The sequence below is a fragment of the Zootoca vivipara genome, chromosome 7 (genome assembly GCF_963506605.1).
Source record: "Zootoca vivipara chromosome 7, rZooViv1.1, whole genome shotgun sequence".
Classification (NCBI taxonomy): Eukaryota; Metazoa; Chordata; class Lepidosauria; order Squamata; family Lacertidae; genus Zootoca; species Zootoca vivipara.
Genome location: NC_083282.1, coordinates 61,215,679 through 61,237,093, shown reverse-complemented (window position 1 = coordinate 61,237,093; position 21,415 = coordinate 61,215,679). Strand labels below are relative to the sequence as shown.

At 44.5% G+C, this 21,415-nt stretch overlaps 1 protein-coding gene across 1 annotated transcript in view; it reads right to left on the bottom strand.

The window, feature by feature from the left end:
- The window catches only part of TAFA3 (TAFA chemokine like family member 3), a 96,896-nt gene that overhangs the window by 56,304 nt on the left and 19,177 nt on the right, over positions 1 to 21,415 (bottom strand). The window contains exons 2-3 of the mRNA XM_035122882.2: positions 9,881 to 9,969; positions 9,151 to 9,266 (exon numbers count right to left, since the gene is read on the bottom strand). Of these exons, the coding sequence (XP_034978773.1) occupies positions 9,151 to 9,265 (115 nt within the window). The 5' untranslated portion in view covers position 9,266; positions 9,881 to 9,969. The remainder of the gene's footprint in view (positions 1 to 9,150; positions 9,267 to 9,880; positions 9,970 to 21,415) is intronic.

Genomic DNA, 21,415 nt, shown 5'->3' with positions numbered 1-21,415 from the left:
CTGAAAACTCTCTTCCAATCACAGCGTTCCAGTAATCCAGTATGACCACGGGCAATATAAACATATTTTAAATATATAAATAAATGTGGACTGGTTGAATTGGGTGGCCACACAGTACAAAGATTCTCTGAAACGGTTTCAAACCCATCAGCTTCTATTCCAGGAGAAGGGTTTCTTTCTAGACTTACAGGTTCCAACCAGAGTGATCTCTCTGCTCTTTGCCATCATCCGTAGAGGAAAGCTACCCATACCCCTCTAGAAAATTCTGTGGTAGAGGTCCTGAAACTGACAGACTCTTGCACAGATCCAGACCCTCAAAGGGAGAACTGTACTGTCCCCTGCCAGAGGTAGAAATGACACTTTACTCACAGAAATTACTCAAAGCTACTTATGAACCCAACAGAAATACTAAAACCTATTACAATCAACATAATCAACGGTTCCCAGCTTAAACATACTACTAGAGGCTATGTAGAGCCACTGTACCAAATGTACATAGCAAAAGGACAATAGTTTTGTTGACTCCAAGTAAAACTGCTAGTGAAGTTCACCAACTTAGATACTGACCTCATTGCTCAAAGGAGAGGTGAACATTACAAGATTCAGGGGCTTATAATTGTCATTTCAAAAGGAGAGGTTGGATAGCCATCTGTCATCTATAAACTGGTTGAGATTCCTGCATTGCAGGGGGTTAGATTAGATGACCCTGGGGTCCTTTTCAACTTTGCAATTCTATGATTCTATGAGAGGCCCCCAAATTATTATCTGTGTCAGATTAAAATCCAACCCGAAGAAGAATTTCCAGTGTACTCGCCTACCATTTCCAATGCCTCCAAACACTTCTCCCTCCCACAACATTTACCCAGCTGTGGCGGCAGCCAAACAATATCCAGCATTAACTTTCCTCTCCTTTCCATCAGGCTGTTAGTGCACGAGGAAAAGGGGGCTACTTAACACATGTAACTTTCCCCATCTCCACAGCAATTCCAAATTTGATATTCAAAGCTATGGCTCTGAAAGTCAGCTATTATGTCCCCCTCCTTGAAAAATAAATAAAAAATAACATTACTTATTTTCCAGTCCAATCCAATGTGAGCTAAGAGAGGGAGACACCCTCACTAATTCTATGGCATTTAAACAGAATAGATTTCTTTACTTAGGAATCTGGAAACGAGAGGACTATTTAGGGCTTCTTAGGGCTACTTAGGGTGTCTAATCGCCACCTTCCTGTTTAGCATGTGCTTGTTCAAGAACAATCATTTTTTTCTGAAATCGGTTTTCTGAAACTGGATCCAATCAGTCAGGCCCAAGCAGCTCACAATGAGAAGGCACCACAGAGCTGCTTTCAACAAGCAGCTGCATTTAAATAGCTGCATACATCAAACAATGCAATTAAGGTATTTCCACATGAAATAGGGGTGGCATTAGGCTCAGCAAGGCAATGAATTTCCCGCCAAAGTTGCCTAAATGGATGCAGTCAAGCAGCTTTGGCTTGCGATCATTAGTCCTCATCATAATACCATTCTTACTTTAATAAAAATCTGTCACTGTCAATGAGGAGTGGGGAGTGTGTAGATCTTTAACAGGTGCCAAGCTATTTACCAGCAGGAGCAGAAAATCTCAGGCCCAGGGCCAAATGCAGCCCTCCCAGCTTATTAACCTGGTGCTCGGAACTCTCCTCCCTCTCCCCATCCCCTTTCTCCAAGCCACACCCCTCCCTGGCCCTGCACTGCAGCCTGCTTGGGTGTTTTTGCCTGTCTTGGACTCAGTTGTTGCTTTATTCCAAAAATCACTACAATGCCCAAACATAGATCAGGCTACAGGTAACACCAGGCTTCCTCAAACATGGCCTTCCAGATGTTTTTGGCCTACAACTCCCATAATCTCTAGCTAGCAGGGCCAGTGGTCAGGGATGATGGGAACCGTAGTCTCAAAACATCTGGAGAGCTGAATTTGAGGAAGCCTGGGTTACATGGTTCAGACGTTCATAGCAGAGCTCTAAGGAACAAGCTAAAGGTTAAGGGACCCCTGACCATTAGGTCCAGTCGTGACCGACTCTGGGGTTGCGACACTCATCTCGGGTTATTGGCCGAGGGAGCCGGAGTACAGCTTCCAGGTCATGTGGCCAGCATGACAAAGCCACTTCTGGCGAACCAGAGCAGCACACGGAAACACCATTTACCTTCCCGCTGGAGTGATAACTATTTATCTACTTGCACTTTGACGTGCTTTCAAACTGCTAGGTTGGCAGGAGCTGGGACCAAGCAACAGGAGTTCACCCCGTCACAGGGATTCGAACCGCTGACCTTCTGATCGGAAAGCCCTAGGCTCAGTGGTTTAACCCACAGTGCCACCCGCGTCCCAAGGAACAAGCTAGATGCATGCTAAGATTTGGTCCCAACATTTGATGTGTAAATGAGCTTCCCTTTGGAAGAGCAGTCGTCCGTGTAGTGGTTGTCCAAAGCCACAAGACTGGGCAAGCAAGCAGGCAGTCCTGCAAATAGGTTGGATCTACTTGCATGGTTTCAGCCTCACAACATCCTTTGAGAAGGAGTCAGGATAGCCAGCTCACTATCCAATTTAGCTTCAGGAAGCGCAATTACATCAGGAGGATCTACCATGACATTTGGGGCATCTGATGACACTGAGTTGTGACTGTCTCCAGGCAACTCACCAAGCCTCTCCCTAGCATCCAGACCTGCAGCTCCCAAACCACAGGGCCCTTCCCCTAGAATAGATCGAAGCTCTGCATTCCCAGTCCTCCTCCCGCTTCTGGAAAGCCCTCAATGGGACTCATGAAAAGGGTTTGCCTTCTGAATTGGGTGCCAAATTAATTTTTAATTCTGATTTTATTTTATTTATTAGATTTATATACTGCCATTCATCATAAGATGTCAGGGTGGTTCACAGAATTTTGAAGCTAGATCTGGACAGGGTAGCAAAAGATCGGATCCATTACTTACTAGGATCACTTCTCCTTCAGAGTTCCCCATTAGAGCTAATCCCTCCAATATTTGGCGCATCCTTTGAAGTTAAGACACCTAGTATCCCGATGATACAAGGCAGAAACAAAGCTCAGCATCATGCCCAAATCGCGGATCATGGCTTTGCTCAAAATACGAACAAGCTGCAATCAATAAGCCAAAAAACAAAAACAAAAACAAACCCTTAAAGCAAAGCAAACCTTTTTTCTGATATGGTTTGTTTCCTTCTAGCAGGGGCAGGGAGCATCAGGGAGCAAGTCACACAGTAAGCTATGTCTTATGACTTGCTGTGACATGCAAATATGATGAATATCTAAACACTGCAAGCCTTTGCTATCCACAAAATGCCAGCTTCCCCTATGCAAAATCTTCCCCAAACTGGGGCTATCTTCATTTACAGCAGCTGTTCTCCTTCCTCGGAATCCCCTGATGGATCATGCCCATCAGATCACTTGCAGAAACTGCAAATATTGTAGGCAAGTTCTGCATTCTCTCCAAATACGATATTATTATTATTACTACGTTTATCTTCATATGTACCTGGCTGCAGGTGAGCAAGATGATTAAGGGGCTGAATGCTCATTGATTGTTTGGAATAGTCACACTAGGAGATATAGGTTAGTTGTGAGCGGTGATGTTAGGGATTATAGGATTAGAATTGTTTTTTCTATAGCGAGGAATGGCAGATGTGGAACAGGGGTCTACGTAAGGTCATACATTAGCAAATGCAGCTGCAGTTTAACTCTTCTGCATCTTCCCTCATATACTTGATGCACACATTTACATCGCTAAAATTAAATTGAAAAACATCAATGTGTGGCCCAAATATGTTCCACAGATTGTAAAATCAGCAGCTTGTGGATGCAGAAAGGATTTTGAATAGAATCTACAGACTGAGAAGGGCGAAAGCAATTTTCTGTGCTCAAATGTAAACCTGAATGCAGTGCATTATCATCATTGGTTTATTATGTACCACATTTTCCATAGAGGTAGTACAGAAAACTTGATAAATAAATACATAGATACACACATAAATAAATAAATAATCACCACACATGGGAGTATTTCTGTAAGTAATTCATACGTATGGACTCATTAATATAGCCCTAAGTGGGGTGGAGCAAAACCAGGAGTATTGCAACTTTTAGGAGAAATGAAAGATGGAGCAAGCTTGTTTTCTCCTGCTCCAGAAGGCAGGAACCGAACCAATGGATTCAAGCTACAAAAAGGAGAGTCCGAATCAACATCAGAAAGAACTTTCTGACAGTATGAGCTGTTCGACAGTGGATGGGGACTCCCACAAGAGGCGGTGGGCTCTCCTTCCTTGGAGGTTTTGAAGCAGAGGTTGGATGGTCATCTGTCGCGGATGCTTTAGTTGAGATTCCTGCATTGCAGGGGGTAGGACTAGATCAGGCATCCCCAAACGTCAGCCCTCCAGATGTTTTGGACTACAACTCCCATCATCCCTGACCACTGGTCCTGCTAGCTAGGGATTATGGGAGTTGTAGGCCAAAACATCTGGAGGGCCGCAGTTTGGGGATGCCTGGACTAGATGATGCTAAGGATTCCCTTCCAACTCAACAATTCTATGATCATGGAAATAATCCGTGTGCCTTTCACAGAGCTCGCTATGTGCACATGACCCTCCCACTTTATTATCCATAGAAGAAAGTTTAGAAAACAGTTCCTATGCCAAAGCACAGGGAAGGATCACCAAGCTTGATTGCCTTAATACCAGACCATAATGAGCAGAAACCAAGGACAGAAACACAAACTTTAGAGCAGGCATCCCCAAACTTCGGCCCTCCAGATGTTTTGGACTACAATTCCCATCATCCCTCACCACTGGTCCTGTTAGCTAGGGATCATGGGAGTTGTAGGCCAAAACATCTGAAGGGCCACAGTTTGGGGATGCCTGCTTTAGAGGCATTACTGCGGTGTGAGATGCAAGTATGCCACAGACGTGCATGGAACTGAGATCCAAATCAGGAGATTAATTTGCCCAAGTTCTATCAGCTCTCCCCATCAAAAAACAGAAGTTCTCTTTTAAATGATGTGGGAAATACCTTGCATATGAATATGACAGAACTGTGGTGTTGTTGTTTTTTACAAATTGGATGGCTACAATGCAGGCATATCTCTAAGACTGGAGCATCATTTGCCTTTATTCCCCACAGACAGGTGTTTATTATGCATCTCTCTTTCTCTAAATTCCAACCACACTTCGAGACACATGCTAGACAGCAGAAATGGGATTTAGGCACCTGTGGTAAACTAAAGAGGCTCCCCCAAGCCTGTGAATAGGAAGAGCACCAGAGCAGCCACTCACTTTTAATTGCTCCCTGTGGCATGGAGCAATTAGGGAAGCAAGTCTCAGGCAGAAATCCTTTGAAGTCCTCATATCCTGAACTCCAACTGCCTGCAGCTCCATAGCCCTCAGTTCAGATACAACAGAAAACAGTGGGGCAGGTTTTTGGCATGCATGACACATTAATGCCGTTCTGTACTAACTATGTTCATGACTGCCCACTTCTGAAAAATCTAAATTCTACATTGCCATGTTTAGATGACTCTGTGTGTAGCAGAAGCTCATCCTCCACCCAACAGCATACTTGGGAATGACCCATGCTCACAATGACAGAAGCAAGTAGGTCAGGTATAGATCCATATTCCTAGATGCACACCAAGAGCAAAAGCACACACATTGTACCGCTGCTTTTTAAGGCTGAGTACGTTTCAAGATTTTATTCTTGCTGTTCTTTGTATACAGGTCCCAGTCTGAAAGAACATCAAGCTGACCCCTTTGCCTTATTTGGCATGATTGCATAGCAGCTCCTATAAAACATGCCTGAATTGCCAATAAAAATGGTAAAGGGATCCCTGACAGTTAAGTCCAGTCGCAGACGACTCTGGGGTTGCAGCGCTCATCTCACTTTACAGGCCGAGGGAGCTGGTGTTTGTCCACAGACCGTTTTTCCAGTTCATGTGGCCAGTATGACTAAGCCACTTCCAGCGCAACAGAACACCGAAACCAGAGCAGCGCACAGAAACGCCGTTTACCTTCCTGCCAGAGCAGTATCCATTTATCTACTTGCACTTTTTGGCGTGCTTTCGAACTGCTAGGTTGGCAGGAGCTGGGACAGAACAACAGGAGCTCACCCCGTCATAGGGATTCGAACCACCGACCTTCTGATTGGCAAGCCCAGGAGGCTCAGTGGTTTAGACCACAGTGCCACCCGCGTCCCACGAATTGTCAATGCCACTCATTTTAAAGCCTCCAGGAAAAACTCTCTCTCCCCCTCTTTATTAAAACATGTTTATTCAAAAGTTACAATACTGCTTCGTCTACTGCCATAATATCACAGAATGATCACTCCAATCCTCAGTCCCTCGTCACTGTCATGTTGGCTCACCAAATACTCTCAATAGGAACCCAAATACGTACCAGTCTGGTTTACTCCATGGATACCTCTGTGATGATGGTGGCATTAAAATATCCTGTCCTTTTTCAATAAAAGAGAAATAAGGAGACCAAATCGTGCCAAAGGTATCTTTCTTGGAGATGCCCTTGATTAGTTGCCAATGGTATGTGAGGCAATGCTCCAGGTGTTATTAAACCAAGCCTTTATTGGCATATTAGAGGCTTTCTTCCATCGTTGGGCAATAACTAGCTTAGCTGCTGTGAACAGGAAGGAAATTAATTCTTTAGATTTAAGGGTAGAATTTGGGGCCAAATCTAGCGATAGTAAGGCAAGGCAAGGAGAGATAGATTGTTTAGTGATTTGGGGGGGGGGGGTCTGACTCAAAGCTGTTCGCAGTTTTAAGCATTAGAACTGTACCTTGAAAGAGACAGAAAAATAAACTTTTAACTAGTACGGTTTGTGGAAGTGTCAGATACCAAAGCTCATCACATTCTCCATCAGATGAAGTTTCAAGGAATAAAGCCATAATATGACTTCTAATCTTAACCAAGCTTGGCTACAGCAAAGACATACATACAGTGGTAATCTCTCCAAGTCAGGCTGCAGGCTGAAATAAGTTGGAACGGGTAGAAAGCACTCTTGACAAGAACTGCCACCTGCGTATCCAGCACCAGGCCAGAAATGCAACAGAAATTCCAGGCTGCAAAACTGAGTCAACAGCCGAGGAAAATACCAGCGATGACCAAATGGCTACCCACGATAATAAAATTTGTGGGATTTGCAACTTGAGCCAGCTCTATGACTAACACAAATAAAGAATTAACCCAACTAAAGAACACTTCCAGTTCCTTAGAATTAAAACCTAAGAATCAGTTTTAAAACCCAAAATCGAAAATACAAGAATCATTGGAACATTCGTCTATTTCTGAGGTTTATTTACTACTTGTTCTGGCAAAAAGGCATGTCGCTACAGTATTCCCACTGGACACAATAAACAGGTCAAAATGTAAATGTCATAAGGCTAAGCTTCGGCTGAAAGCCCTAAGCTTGGGGGGTGGGGGACAGGCAATAGTTTTATACCTTAGTGAGCAGACGTTCTCTATAGTTTGTTACTGCCCAGTTGACACATCTGAGTGAACCATAGTTAATGGTACACCACAAGAGCAGAGGTCACTCCTGCTTTGCTCCTTGCCTAGCACAAGCAATAAAACACAATACTTGGAGTATCCTGACATCTGAACCAGGAATAGTGGTTTATTTTGCTCAAACTCTTAACTCTCAAGATCACACCTTGGCTACACAGCATGGTTTGTTTGGAGCAACCCTGGTTTGAACATAAAGCTAAGCCAGAGGTCATATTTATTGCTCCCACCAACAGCAAGGGAGAAGCAAAGCAGGAATCACCTGCACATCCATGATAAGTCCTTAGCTGAATCAGATTTTGCTGAGTTTTGCATTCCATTTAAAACACAATAATAGCATAAGAGCCCTGCTAGACCATGCCAAAGACTCATCTCATCCACCAGCCTGTTTTCACAGCCGCCAACCAGATACTGATTGCAGCAAAGTGAGTGCACTTCTTGCAGGGAGAAGACCCTTCTCTGTACATGGAACATTGGGCTCTGTCGCAGAGATGTCCACTGGGGAGTTTCATTTGCTTGATGTCATTTTCAGATGCTATATCAGGTACAATAAGCACAAATGGGAGAGTGTCTGCAGCATTCCAGCAAGTTCTACCCAGCCACCCCATGCACATTCATTGTAGTTTCTGAAAACACTACTATGAGAACAATTGCAGACACAGACGACTCTGTTCATGCATTTGGAAACCCCCCCAAAAAAACAGGACTACCAAATGAGCAGAGGAAAGCTGCCCATGTTGTACAGTCACATATGTGGGAGTCATTTCAAAAATTACAATGATTGTCTGTCATTCAGGGGCTAAGCCTGCTGCTGCAATGCTACTCGCCATTCTCCACAATGCACATTATCATAAGGTGTGAAAGGGGCTTGAGTCTGTCTCAGAAAGGAGGTTTATGTTGAGGAAAAACTCTGAAAGGGTTCTGAAGTTTGTGCACCTTTTTTTCCTATGTGAACCTATGTGGTGTTTCTTCCACCTTCTCAAATCCTTAAAACAGCCTTTTGCAGAGAGGAGGAAGGGATGAGGGTCTGAGCTTCATATTTACTGAGTTCAGTTAAGTGGCTGGCTTCCCCCTCCCTCTGTGCCCAGTGTCAAATATCTGCTGGCTTTATGCAGTGGTTAAGAGCTTTGAGAGAGCATGCTCTGAGAAGGAATTCTAAAATAATGGTGGCATTCTGCCTCTAGAGTACATCTGAGTACACCTCTCACACCTGGAATTTTGGACACACTTGAAATTCTGAGAAAGTACCAAGGGCACCAGTCACAAAATGGATGCTGTGTGGGTATATAGGAGAAGCCAAACCAGTGTAGACAGCAACTGAACTGGAAGAGAAAACAATCTCTCCTGCACTGTAGATTTCTGAGGAGTATTTATGGAGACTTCTTGCAGGTGCTATAGAAGGTACTGCTGGACACACCGGTGACTCCTGCTCTAAACCTCTCAACATAAAAAACTGAACCTTCTTCAGAAGTCCAGTTGGTAGCATCTTGCAAGTCCTCAGAAGGTCTGGAGATGCAAGAAGTCTAATCCTGCAAGCACTTTTTTAGTCAAAGCGCTGCAATAAGAAACAAGGGCAGATTCAAGAGAGATTGTTTGGCCTACCTGAATGGCTTCTGTGGTGTGATGAGGCCAGAGTCAGCCTTCCCCATAGCGTTATAAGGCAGAGAGAGAGCACCAATACCCCTTTGCTCAAGCTTCGGATGTCCCTCTCACTCATTCTGCCAAAGAAAAAGAAATTGCATTAAGATCCACATGTCTACAGGTCAAAAAAATCCCAGCATCTCAGACTAGATCAAGTTGCTGTTTCTGGAACAAACAAGTTTTCTTTTAACATATTTCAGCATTTCAAAACTAAGCGAGTGGAGCGTAGGGATCCTGATAAACCAGGATTTACTTTCAAGCAAATGTAAATTAAAGTCCCGGAAGAACTTTCCCTCTGAAAGTGAGAAGGTCAGGCCAACACACACAGGGAGAGGCATGTCCAGAGATGCTGGGGGCAGGGCATGTATCCAGGCCTGAACATAGCCATGCCCTCACATAGCTATAGCACCTAACGACTATGTTTGTATTTTCTCTTTTCACAAGTAGTTGTACAAACATAGTCCAAATAACTTCGGAGCAATATGAGCTTCTTTTTGGTGCCAAAATAAGTTGGTCCAAAATTCAGCCCAGGAAAAGGGAATTGGTGGCATAAAGGAAGATCTGTGTGTTCCAAATAGATTCCTGCCACTTAAAAAAAAACACCCACCATTTTGCCAAGATTCGTTCAGCCTTTTAACAACAGGCTTTCTTGTGAAATAATAGAAATAAGTATTTGAATAATGGTACTTACCTCCTACTGGGGCTTCACAGCTATTGTCTGTGCATTGGCCAATCTCATATAGACTCGGTATTTGCAAAGAAGGGCAAACATCAGGGCATCTAAAAAAATGAAACAAACAAACAGCTACTTAAATTTACAGTGGACAGAGTCTACTTGAAAGCACCAGTGAAACGTACTGCCCCAGACAAAACTCTAGAATAACACATACAGTAGCTTGTAAACAGAGGCTAACCCTCTTTGCAGAAACAGTGGGTTAATAATAATAATAATAATAATAATAATAATAATAATAATAATAATAATAATATTAACGGTCCTTCTCCTGCCCCCCTCATATTTCAGCTAACATCATGGGTGCCTATTTTACAGAGGACAGTCCTCTCTTTGAAGGGTTGAATAGAACACCTGAACAGAAATCTGGGAAGGTAGGAAAGTGATAAAAGAGCACACGGTCGCTGCTGAAGGAAAGCAAAGACCTGTCTAGTCCAGCATTCTGTCCTCCTTAGCTGCAAGACTGTCAGGTATTATTCTTCCCTTCTTCCCTTGAGGACAGTGGTGGCAGCTGCTTTTGCCAGGGTAGTGCACTCATAGGATAAATGGGACATTTGGACTGTGTCACGTTCTATGAGGCAGACTGGGGTGAGGAGGATGCACCAGGCGGCTTCCTGCTAGGAACTTTTTCCAGTTCTTTCTGGACCCTACAAAATGACTGGCCGAGAGCAGCAGCTAAAGGGCAATAGGTGAAAGGGGCGTGTCCATTCATGTAACTGCAGCTGGAATACAGTGGTACCTCGGTTTATGAACACAATTGGTTCCGGAAGTGTGTTCATAAACTGAAGCGTTCATAAACTGAAGCAAACTTTCCCATTGAAAGTAATGGAAAGTGGATTAATCCGTTCCAGACGGGTCCGCGGAGTACTCAACCTGAAGCGTACTTAACCCGAAGCATGGGTGTAATTGGTTCCGGAAGTCTGTTCATAAACTGAAGCGTTCATAAACTGAAGCAAACTTTCCCATTGAAAGTAATGGAAAGTGGATTAATCCGTTCCAGACGGGTCCGCGGAGTACTCAACCTGAAGCGTACTTAACCCGAAGCATGGGTGTAATGGGATCCGGAAGTCTGTTCATAAACTGAAGCGTTCATAAACTGAAGCGAACTTTCCCATTGGAAGTAATGGAAAGTTAATTAATCTGTTCCAGATGGGTCCGCGGCATTCGTAAACCGAAAATTCATAAACCGAGGTGTTCATAAACCGAGGTTCCACTATATAGGGATCACAGTCAAACTGCCCTATACCTTGGATGTGAGAAATGTTGTTAAAAATGGGCACTTGCGGAAGTGATTTTTCCCAAAATGGGTTGAGCTTATTCTAAAGTGCATTTCTAGTTCTTCTTGCATTTTTTCCCTTTCTTTTTTTGCCTGCTGTCCAGAGCGCCAGATCCTACAGCAAGTCAACAGCTGCCATCCATCCTCCAACCACATCCAGACACTCACACAGGACCTTCACTGCCTTCACTGGTTCAAATTTAAAAGAGAGGTAGAGCTGGGTATCATCAGCATACTGATGAACACACAGCCCAAACCCCCTGATCTCTCCCAGTAGCTTTATATAGATGTTAAAAAGCATGGGAGGGGAGAAAGGAACCCTGAAGCACCCCACAAGTGAGAGCCCAGGGGTCTGATCACTCATCCCCCAAGACCATTTTCTGGATATGGCCCAGGAGGAAGGAGCGGAACCACTGTATAGCAATGGTCCCAGCTCCCAGCCCCCCGAAACAGTCCAGGAGGATTTCATGGTCAATGGTATCAAAGGCCACTGAGAGATCCAGCAGAACTAGAAAACAGCTTTCACCTTTGCCCCTAGACCACCAGAGATCACCTACCAGTGCGACCAATGCAGTTTCAGTCCCATGAATGAGGATGTAGAAATGTTAAGGGACAGCAAGCAGTCACAGAGCATAGAGTATTCTTGCCTGTGCAGCCTCCATTTACCAGGGATGGGGGGGGGGGGACGACGACATTTCACAGCCTTGTATATCACCTGCTGCGATTTAACGGAGTCCAGAGTGAACAACCACAGAAGCTGTAAAACTTTAGTGCCCAATCAGAATTTATTAACAGGGAGCTGGAGAGCGAGTGTATGTTGTTTGTGGTGATGGAGAGCCCTTGCTGGGCACAGGGCCAGCTCACAACTGTTCCTTGTCAAAACATAACACTGGATCTCTAATGATTTATCTGTAAGCATTTTAATCTGTCGTTCTATGACAGCAATTCTTAAACTCTTGTTTTATTGTGGCCCACTATTCTAGTTTGCTTGTTCTTCAGGAATCACAGTACAGTATTTGCTATGAGGCTGCCTGAAAGGCTTCTTGGATGAGAACTGATCTCCTTCCAAACTCTGAAATAGCGAATGTACAGAAGGGGGAGCATAGTTTGTGTATGTACCATGTTATTGAGTTGTATTTGTTAATTAAGGCCAGTAGTGGGGGGGGGGGCTGATCCATTACGGTCTTGATGGATGCACCATCCCCTCAATAGAGATGCTGGAGGATTCTGACAAAAATAGCAAAGGTAAGTGGCAAGACCGCAGGTTGTATGTTCACCTGTGGTCAGGAACGGAACTCAATCCAGCCAATATAATCTGCATTCATTTGCATTGCTGCTTTTGTTTTAAATATGCAAATAATACATAATTAATTACTTTGAATACATTGTTTTTGACATTTCCTTTATATTGAAATGAATGCAAGTTATACATATAGTTTCATAAGTTGCACAACTTATGTTAACTAGCGGACTATGAGATGGCTAACACAGTATTTGGCAGAAACTGAACTGCAGCAGAACAGAAACAGTGTGGATTATGATGAATACAAGTTGGATTGGAACTTGCTGCCTTCTTATATCCCTACCCCCCAGCGTCTGCTGTCTTATAGCTATGCTATTACAGTGGAACCTCGGTTTACGAACGCAATCCGTTCCACGGAGGCGTTCGTAAACGGAGGCATGCGCTCCCTGAAGGCACGCTTTTGCGCGTGTGCGAAGCGCCAATAGCGATCTGCGCATCTGACTCCGCAGAACCCGGGTGTAAACACTTCCAGGTCCGCAGCGTTCGTAAACGGAGGCGTTCATAAACAGAGGTAGTTGTAAACCGAGGTTCCACTGTATGGTGATGCCATGGACTGGCTGGATGCAGAGGAGTGGTGGGAGGCACCAGCCAGGGAACCCCCATGGGAACTCCCTAGGGAAGGAAGGCCCAGAACCAGGGAAGTGGTGGTGGGACAATGATGAGTGGTCAGAGGGGGAAGGAGCAGGCTGTGAGGAGGAGAGGTCAGCAACAGGTAGCAGGGTTTGGTGAGCAAGAAGAGTCTGTGACAAAATGCAGTTCAGAGTCTGAGGCTGAAGCAGAGGCTGGAATGGAGGGGGTCAAGAGCTTGCTGAAGAATCCTGGGAGCCTCCCTCTCCTGCTGTGACCAACTCCCCTTCCCATTTGGTCTCCAAGAATACATAGAGAAATGAAAAGAAGGTAGTATGAGACTGTGTGGGTTAAACCCAGAAGAGGAGGAGTCTTAGAGAAGGGTGCTTGCAACTGCTTCATCAGGGCAGGACCTCCTAAGAGTAGTTGCTGAGACCACTAGGCTGGTGCTCTGTGGTTTGTTTTCTGGAATAAAGACTGGCCTCGGGTGATTTGTTTTTTTGTTGCTGACCTACTCCTGATTTAAGCCTTGACAGATGGGCACTCAGTTGTACAAGTACCATCACAAACCCTTCCAAATTTTTTCCATTCTCAGATAATTTTTTGTAGGGTCTCATAACATGCAAATCATGTTATGGCATGGGAATCACTTACACAGACATTTCATAGACTAATGTTCAATTCAAACAGCCTTCTTCGCATAAGTTTATTTTTCTAGTCAGACAATGGTGAGATCCACTTGCAAAGTGGTAGAATAAAAAGGTCCTGCATGAATTTCCAAACTACTGTAATAAGGAAAATGTTGACTCACAGCCATTTGGGATCCTTTTAGTGACCCAATTTTATATGATTCTAGCTACAAGCCTATTCAGAACTCACAAGGGGAGCCTAGAATAGAAAAAGCTCCTTGCTGCAGAAATTTAGCCCCCAACACATAGAGGGCTATGAGAATTGCAACAGAAGGAAAGGAACCAGGAAGCAGGGCCTCACACTCCTCTCTCACGCAATGGTAATCACATGAGGGGGAATGTTGGAGAGAGGGAACAGCAGAATCCAGCATGGAACCAGGTGTACACAAGATGACTTCTAAATGTGTCCTTGTGGTTTTCGTGTACTTTTTCAATGGTAATCCTATGACCAACACAGATACATTGTCCACTCAACCACAAAAAAAGTTAATGGAGCACCTACTGAGACCCAACTTTTTCACATAAATTCTGACCTTGATTTGGTACGTCAGAAAATAGCCCACCTCAGTCCGAGGCACTTCATAGGCTGCCCAGCTCAACTCAGGGTCTTTCTGAACTATTTGTTGTTCCCACTTCCTTTCAGTTCCATTTTCAATTAAACAACAGGCAGCAAGCCTGTTGCCTCCCAGTACCCTGAAGTGGACTCATAGTGGGCCTAGCCAGCCAGGAATCTCATCCCCTTACAGGCAACAGCAGCACAGAGCACAGCCAACCCCACTAAGCAAGAGGAGGCAGGCAGCAAGCAAGGAGGCAGCTGCCAGCTCCATCCACCAATGCTCTGTCCAAGCTGGGGCACTTCCCTGTGTCTGCAACCCCAAGAGGAGCAAAGCAGGTGATGGGAGGTGGTAGCCAGGCAAACTGCTCCTTGGAGCATCCTGTGCTGAGCATGCCACGCTGGAGAAAGCATGATGAGCAGGAGTGGGTGGTAGGGCAACCCAGGGGAACTATCAGATGGCATCTTACCTAGGGCCTCTTTAAACCTGGCAGCATTCCTCTCCACAAACAGTTTTAAGCCACCCCACCTAGGATGAAATTAAGCATCACAATAGTGAATTGCCCTGTAAGATATTTTTATTCTCCGGAGAGTGCATTTGAACTTCACCTGCTCCTCTTCTTCATGAAATGTATGAAAACAGCATTGCCTACGATGTGATCAAACCTCCATTGTTTGCATTAGATATCACAGCCACTGGAAGTAATTTAAAGGAATGTTGGGGTGTTTTCCCCCCAAACTCACTGATGCAAATCTGCACTGCTGATTTGCTTGTTCTTCTTGGCAAACTCTGGCTTTTTTTTATTTTCTTTTTTTGCAAAGGAATAGAAATGTGCCTTGCTCCCAAAGACACATTTGACCTCTGCTATTTGCTAATTTAATATTACTTCATCTACTGGTCAGGATTTGTTATTTTGATTATTCTATATGTCTTGATCCTGAAATAGTTCTGGGGTGCTTGCATGAATTTTAACCACTTTAAGGAGGGTGTTAAACTTGATCGAGCTAAGCCAGAGTTCTGACTTAATGAAGAAGAGTCTTATTCTGCCTAATTCTGATTTGACCTGGAAAAGGGGAGGAGCTCTATTTAATGGAGCACTAACAATGAACACCTGAACCAAGCAGAGGTTCACAGTCAGACTCTTAATGTAGATACACATATATGCACTCTCTGCCCCATAAAGTATACAAGCCATTGACTCAAAAATGAGAAGTGTGCAAAAGAGTACTATACTAGTTTCCAGCTGGGGAAAAGAAGGAGCCACACAGAGTATAGGTGTACATACTAGAAATCCCATGGCAAAGACTAAAACCTCCTGACCTAATGTTACCAGGTTCAGGTGGAAATTTATAGTCTCAGGCATGATATTTATATAAATGTTTTATTTGAAAACTTGTAGCCCTAACTCACTGTCCTTTCAACAGTGCTGCTCACAGCAACTGGGAGTTCCAGACTAAAAAACGTGCCCTCAACTCTTAAGTTCTGGCAGAATCATCCTGCACATGGCTTTGGTGCTTTGCCGTGCACAGTTTCCCTTTTGCATGCATTGAAATCATTTAACACTGGCAAAAGGGCAATCAAGCAGAGCGCTTTCTGCTCTGTACCTATCATTATACATGCCCTTCCCACATTCCTAGCACTGCAACTAGCATGATTGGCTGATTGCATGCGGTACTAATGTGCTTGAAATTAAGAGAGATTGCAAGGCTGTGGCCATTAGGGCTCTGACTGATTGAAAGTCACACACAAAGATCAAGTGCAGAATCTTAGACAAAAGAAAGACGTGGGGGTGGTGAGGGAGCAAGGGAAGCCCATTGCTAAGGTCCTTGCACTTTCAAGTGGGTACATCTTGGCACCAGTGGGTCAGGAAAAAGCTCTTCACAGGAAGGGTATTTTATTAAATGGATTGTTTGCAATCAGCAGCCCTGTCTCCAAGGTCCTTTCGAAAGTGGCATCCACAGAAAGTGGAGAACCTTATGGTGGCGACATTGCAGCTTTGGAAAGCTCTCCATGCAGGGTAGCTTGCCAGAGGCTCACTTTGGTGCCTGGAATGCAGGCTTTCATTGTATTTATTTGTCCAGGCATTGAATGAGTAACTTTAATGCACTCCTGTTTTTAACGCTTGTTCTGTTTTACAGCTGCTGCTTCCATTTTAGCCTTTGTATTTATAATGTTGCATTGTTTTTTATTGCAGTTTTAATCTAGTGTTTGAAATCTTTGACCATTTTAATAACATACCATATATAATAAAATACAGTACTTGTGAATGGTACTCTTCTGTGCAAGTGTTTTTAAAGGTCCAGGACCCCTCCCCTCCCTTTATTTTGTTATAAGTCTCTCCTCCAATGTGATCGCCTCCAGATGTTTCAGACCACAATTCACAGCAGCCCCAACCAATATAAGCTGATGGGAGTTGTATTCCATCTGGAGCCCAACACACTAGAGCTACAGAAACTAGATGCAGCAAGCTGCCCTTTTTCTAAATGGTAGATGTTTATAACACACATACACATACATACAATATATTTCATAATGCAATGCATCATAATTAAACGTTCCTATAGGATGCATTAAAAATATATATCTTAGTTTATGTGAACAGTACTGTATGTGAGTTTATATAAATGTCCACCCAAAAAAAAATGCAGAAGAAAATTAAGGAATACAAAATGCTCCATTATAGCTCTTAAAACTTTTTTTAAAACTAGGCTTATTTTCACATGCCCGGACTGCTCACACCCTGCTGTGTGGTATATGTCTGTTGAAACAACAACAAGAGGGGCTAATCTGGTCATGCATCAAAGTGGTGAAGCAGCTGTTTAGAAAGTGCATGAAAACTGTTATTACACAACAGCTTCTACACATATCAACACAAAAAGAGCAGCTGTACAATCTGGACCCTCTGAGAACCTGTGGGCTCTGAACATGGAGTGGTGTGTCCCATAATCTCCAGTTAAGCCTCACAGACAGATACGGGAGTGTCAGTAGGGGACGACAGGGCTAGGTTCTGTGGAGACATACTATACGGGACCCTCGTTGTCAACAGCACCCCCCACAAATGGAAAAGACCTCCATATGGAGGCCTCCAATCACACTACTGTCTGATAACACAGTGCAAAGAGACCAAGAGCAAATGGCAACTGGATATGGACACTCTGTGACCTTCGGATGAACTGAAAGATTGCATCCGATTGCTCAGAAATGCCCCTTGCAAATGTATCACGAGAACCGTGCTGCTCAGGTTACAAACGCTACAGATCTAAAGCTCAAATGCCAGCATTGTGTGAAAGGGCTAAACGAAGGAAAGATAAATGAACACACACATGCACTTGGTCAGTCCCTCTCCCTTTGCAGTGAAACTTCTGTTTAGTTTAAACAAAATAAATAAAAATTCCTTCCAGTAGCACCTTAGAGACCAACTAAGTTTGTCGTTGGTATGAGCTTTCGTGTGCATGCACACTTCTTCAGATACACTGAAACAGAAGTCACCAGACCCTTATATATAGTGAGAGGGTGGGGAGGGGTATTACTCAGAAGGGTGGTGGGAATGGGTGATTGGCTGATAGGTGTGGTAAATTTGTTGACCACTGTTAACGACTGCAATTGGTCTTACAGGAAAAAGCAAGGAGTGAGATGGCTAAAGATAGCTTTCTCATGTATAATGAGGTAAGAATCCAATGTCTTTATTCAGACCAGGTCTCTCCATGGTTTTAAGTTTAGTTTGAAAGTCTCTCAAAATCACCTGGTATTTGCACTGAAAAATATGCATCTCCTAAGTAGATTGTAGTACTGTATAACACACCATTATATGATTCAGCCTAAGAAAGACAGAGCCCTATCCATATGGAGAAACTGCCATACTATGTGTTGCTCACAGAAGGAGCAAGAGAAGATCTCCATCAATTTGCTTCCTTCCAAAAGTAAGCCCACACCATCAAGTCCTCCCCCTGCTGTGGTGACTTACAGTGTGTGTGGTGGATTGGACAGCCCTAAATGGTTTAAGGTTGAGAAAAGAGCCAAATCATCCCTTGCTTTAAGAAGAAAAAACACATACTGAAGAAATGGCTACGATGACCAAAGGATGCAGTCTCATGCCGAGACTTTGCAACCAGCAGAGCCTTTTCGAACTCACTGTACATTAAAGGTAAAGGGACCACTGACCATTAAGTCCAGTAGTGACCGACTCTGGGGTTGCGGCGCTCATCTCGCGACATTGGCCGAGGGAGCTGGCATACAGCTTCCAGGTTATGTGGCCAGCATGACAAAGCTGCTTCTGGCGAACCAGAGCAGTGCATTGGAAACGCTGTTTACCTTCCCGACAGAGCTGTACCTATTTATCTACTTGCACTTTGACATGCTTTAGAACTTCTAGGTGGGCAGGAGCTGGGACCGAGCAATGGGAGCTCATCCCGTCGTGGGGATTCGAACCGCCGACCTTCTGATTGCCAAGCCCTAGGCTCTGTGGTTTAACCCACAGCGCCACCCGCGTCCCCCACTCTACATTACATGACAGCAAACCTTACTACCAGACTAACACTCCTTGGAGGGCCTTGGCCAGCATCCCAGTGGGGGCAACTATATTGTGTGGGTTTGTATTCATGGAAAAGCCTGATGTCCAAAACAGTTAACAACCAACCGGAGGGACATGGGTGGCACTATGGTCTAAACCAGTGTTTCTCAACCAGTGTGCCTCCAGATGTTTTGGGACTACAACTCCCATCATTCCTGACCACTGGTCTTGCTAGCTAGGGATGATGGGAGTTGTAGTCCCAAAACATCTGGAGGCACACTGGTTGAGAAACACTGGTCTAAACCACTGAGCTTCTTGGGCTTGCTGAGTGGAAGGTTGGCAGTTCAAATCCCCATGACGGGGTGAACTCCTGTTGCTTTGTCCCAGCTCTTGCCAATCTAGCGGATCAAAAGCACACCAGTGCGAGTAGATAAATAGGTACCGCTGTAGCGGGAAGGTAAACATGCACCCTGGCACTCGTCATGGTATCCCGTTGCACCGGAAGCGGTTTAGTCATGCTGGCCACATGGCCCAGAAAGCTGTCAGCAGACAAACGCCGGCTCCCTCGGTCTGAAAGTGAGATGAGTGCCGCACCCCATAGTTGCCTTTGACTGAACTTAACCGTCCAGGGGTCCTTTACCTTACCTTTTTACTTGTGCATAGAGGGCAAGTAAAGTGAATGGGGCTGTGGGGCCATGTGTTTGGCCCAAACCCCACATTCATTCATTCTCCTCTTATTCTTCCACTGCTGGGTTGAGCCCAATATCTACATCTATCTATATAGATATATCTAGATCTTCTCCGTACGTGGGGGCTTCCCATGGAGTTGAAACTCTTGAGTGCTCAGGGTTCTAAATCATGTGAGGATCCTCCACACAGTGAATAGGATAGAACAGAGATGTGGCCCTGCAGCCTTTCTTGCCACCCTAACACATCAGCATTGTGTTGTCTCGGCAGCCCAGGACCACCATACATACTGCCCAGGCTTGTGCCCCAGGGAGATTCTGGTGATGCTACAACTTGGGTGCTGCTAACACAGTGGTTTGGCTTCCCCCTCGGAGGCACACTCCATTGTCTCTCAAGACAGATGAATACTAACAACCAACCTGAACATGCGTTTGTCAGAATCTTATAACGCGTTTTTTTCTGTAAGTGATGAGTGTAGATTCCAAACTTGGGAAGTTCGGAATAACCAACTTTTGAAGTCTGAACAGCCTCAATTCAATAACAAATTGACCCTGGGTTCTTCTGAATTCAGACCTGGAGGATTGGGCTGGAGAGGTTTCTGGGTCCTGTTGTGCTCCCGATGTCATAGGGAGCACAATGCAGTTTTGAATTCAGAAGTAGGGTCAAGAAATAATGAAGGGGTTTCGTTTACTTTCTCGGGGCAAGGGAAATCACTCATTTTGCCAAGGCCAATTCTGAACTGTGTGGTGGGTAGGTCACCCATCATTAATCTGTGTGCGCTTGCATTACCACATTTGTGGGTGCATCATAAATATGTGATGTGCGGAGAAGGCTCCAAGGAAAAGCCAGGAAAAAAGGAGGGAGGGTGAAACTGCATTAACTAATGCAGGTTAATTGATCCTCTGGCCAAAAAAAAAACACACACATACACAGAGTGCCGATGAGATCTCGGTTACACAAAGGCTGCTTTGCATTGGATTGTCAGTGTAAAGAGGCTTAGAGCAAGTGTCAGTGTAATTTACACCCCTTTATGCCTGCAGAGAGATGAAATGAGATCGGGGTGACACAGACCCTTAAGCAAAAAGTGCATCCTGTCCCAAAGGGATCTCTATTTAGCCTGTAAGGTCTCGATAGTTTCCCCACACTGCACCCCCAGGCACTCTCACCACTGGAGGGTTCATTATCCTTTCCAGCATCCAGGCATTGCTACAGAGCACCCTAACTTAATAAATGATTCAAGCAGAGCTAAGTGATGGTGTGGGTAATTTGCAGTGGTAAATGTAATGTACACTGTGAGCCACACTGAACAGACCTTGCTTGCTTCCCAGATCATGATTTTATTACAGTACTGTGGAAGCATGGGAATATACACCATGCCCAGCAAATATGAATGAATGAGGCATACACACTAGCATAGTTGTCAAGTCCTCCCTTTTTTTAAGGGAAAGTCCCTTATGCTGAATAGGCTTCCTCACAAGAAAAGGGAAAACTTGACAGCTATGCACTAGGTGACTCTGGAAAGTAGGTATCAAAGAAAAGGCAACTCAGACTCTGGAATCTGGGGGATCCCAATGAACGTCAACCACACCACACTGCTTATTTCCTCCGAATCACCCAAATACTGTTTTTTTACCTGCCCCAAGGTCATCTCAAATAAGATTGCCCTGAGGTTCACCAGGGGAAAGAAGATCCCCAGTGAGGGATAACAAGTGCTATTTTTAAAAAGCAGTCAAGCTTGGAGAATGGCACTGAGAGTTATTTCTAGGGCAGACAGAGGGACATGGGAATGCTCCAATGGCTCAGATGGCAACAAGCCATATGCCTCAGATAAGACAACACAAGCCCAGGCTTCTCAAGAAAGGCTGGGCAAGAAATGAGGTTCAGTCTGCATTTAAAGGCAAACCTAC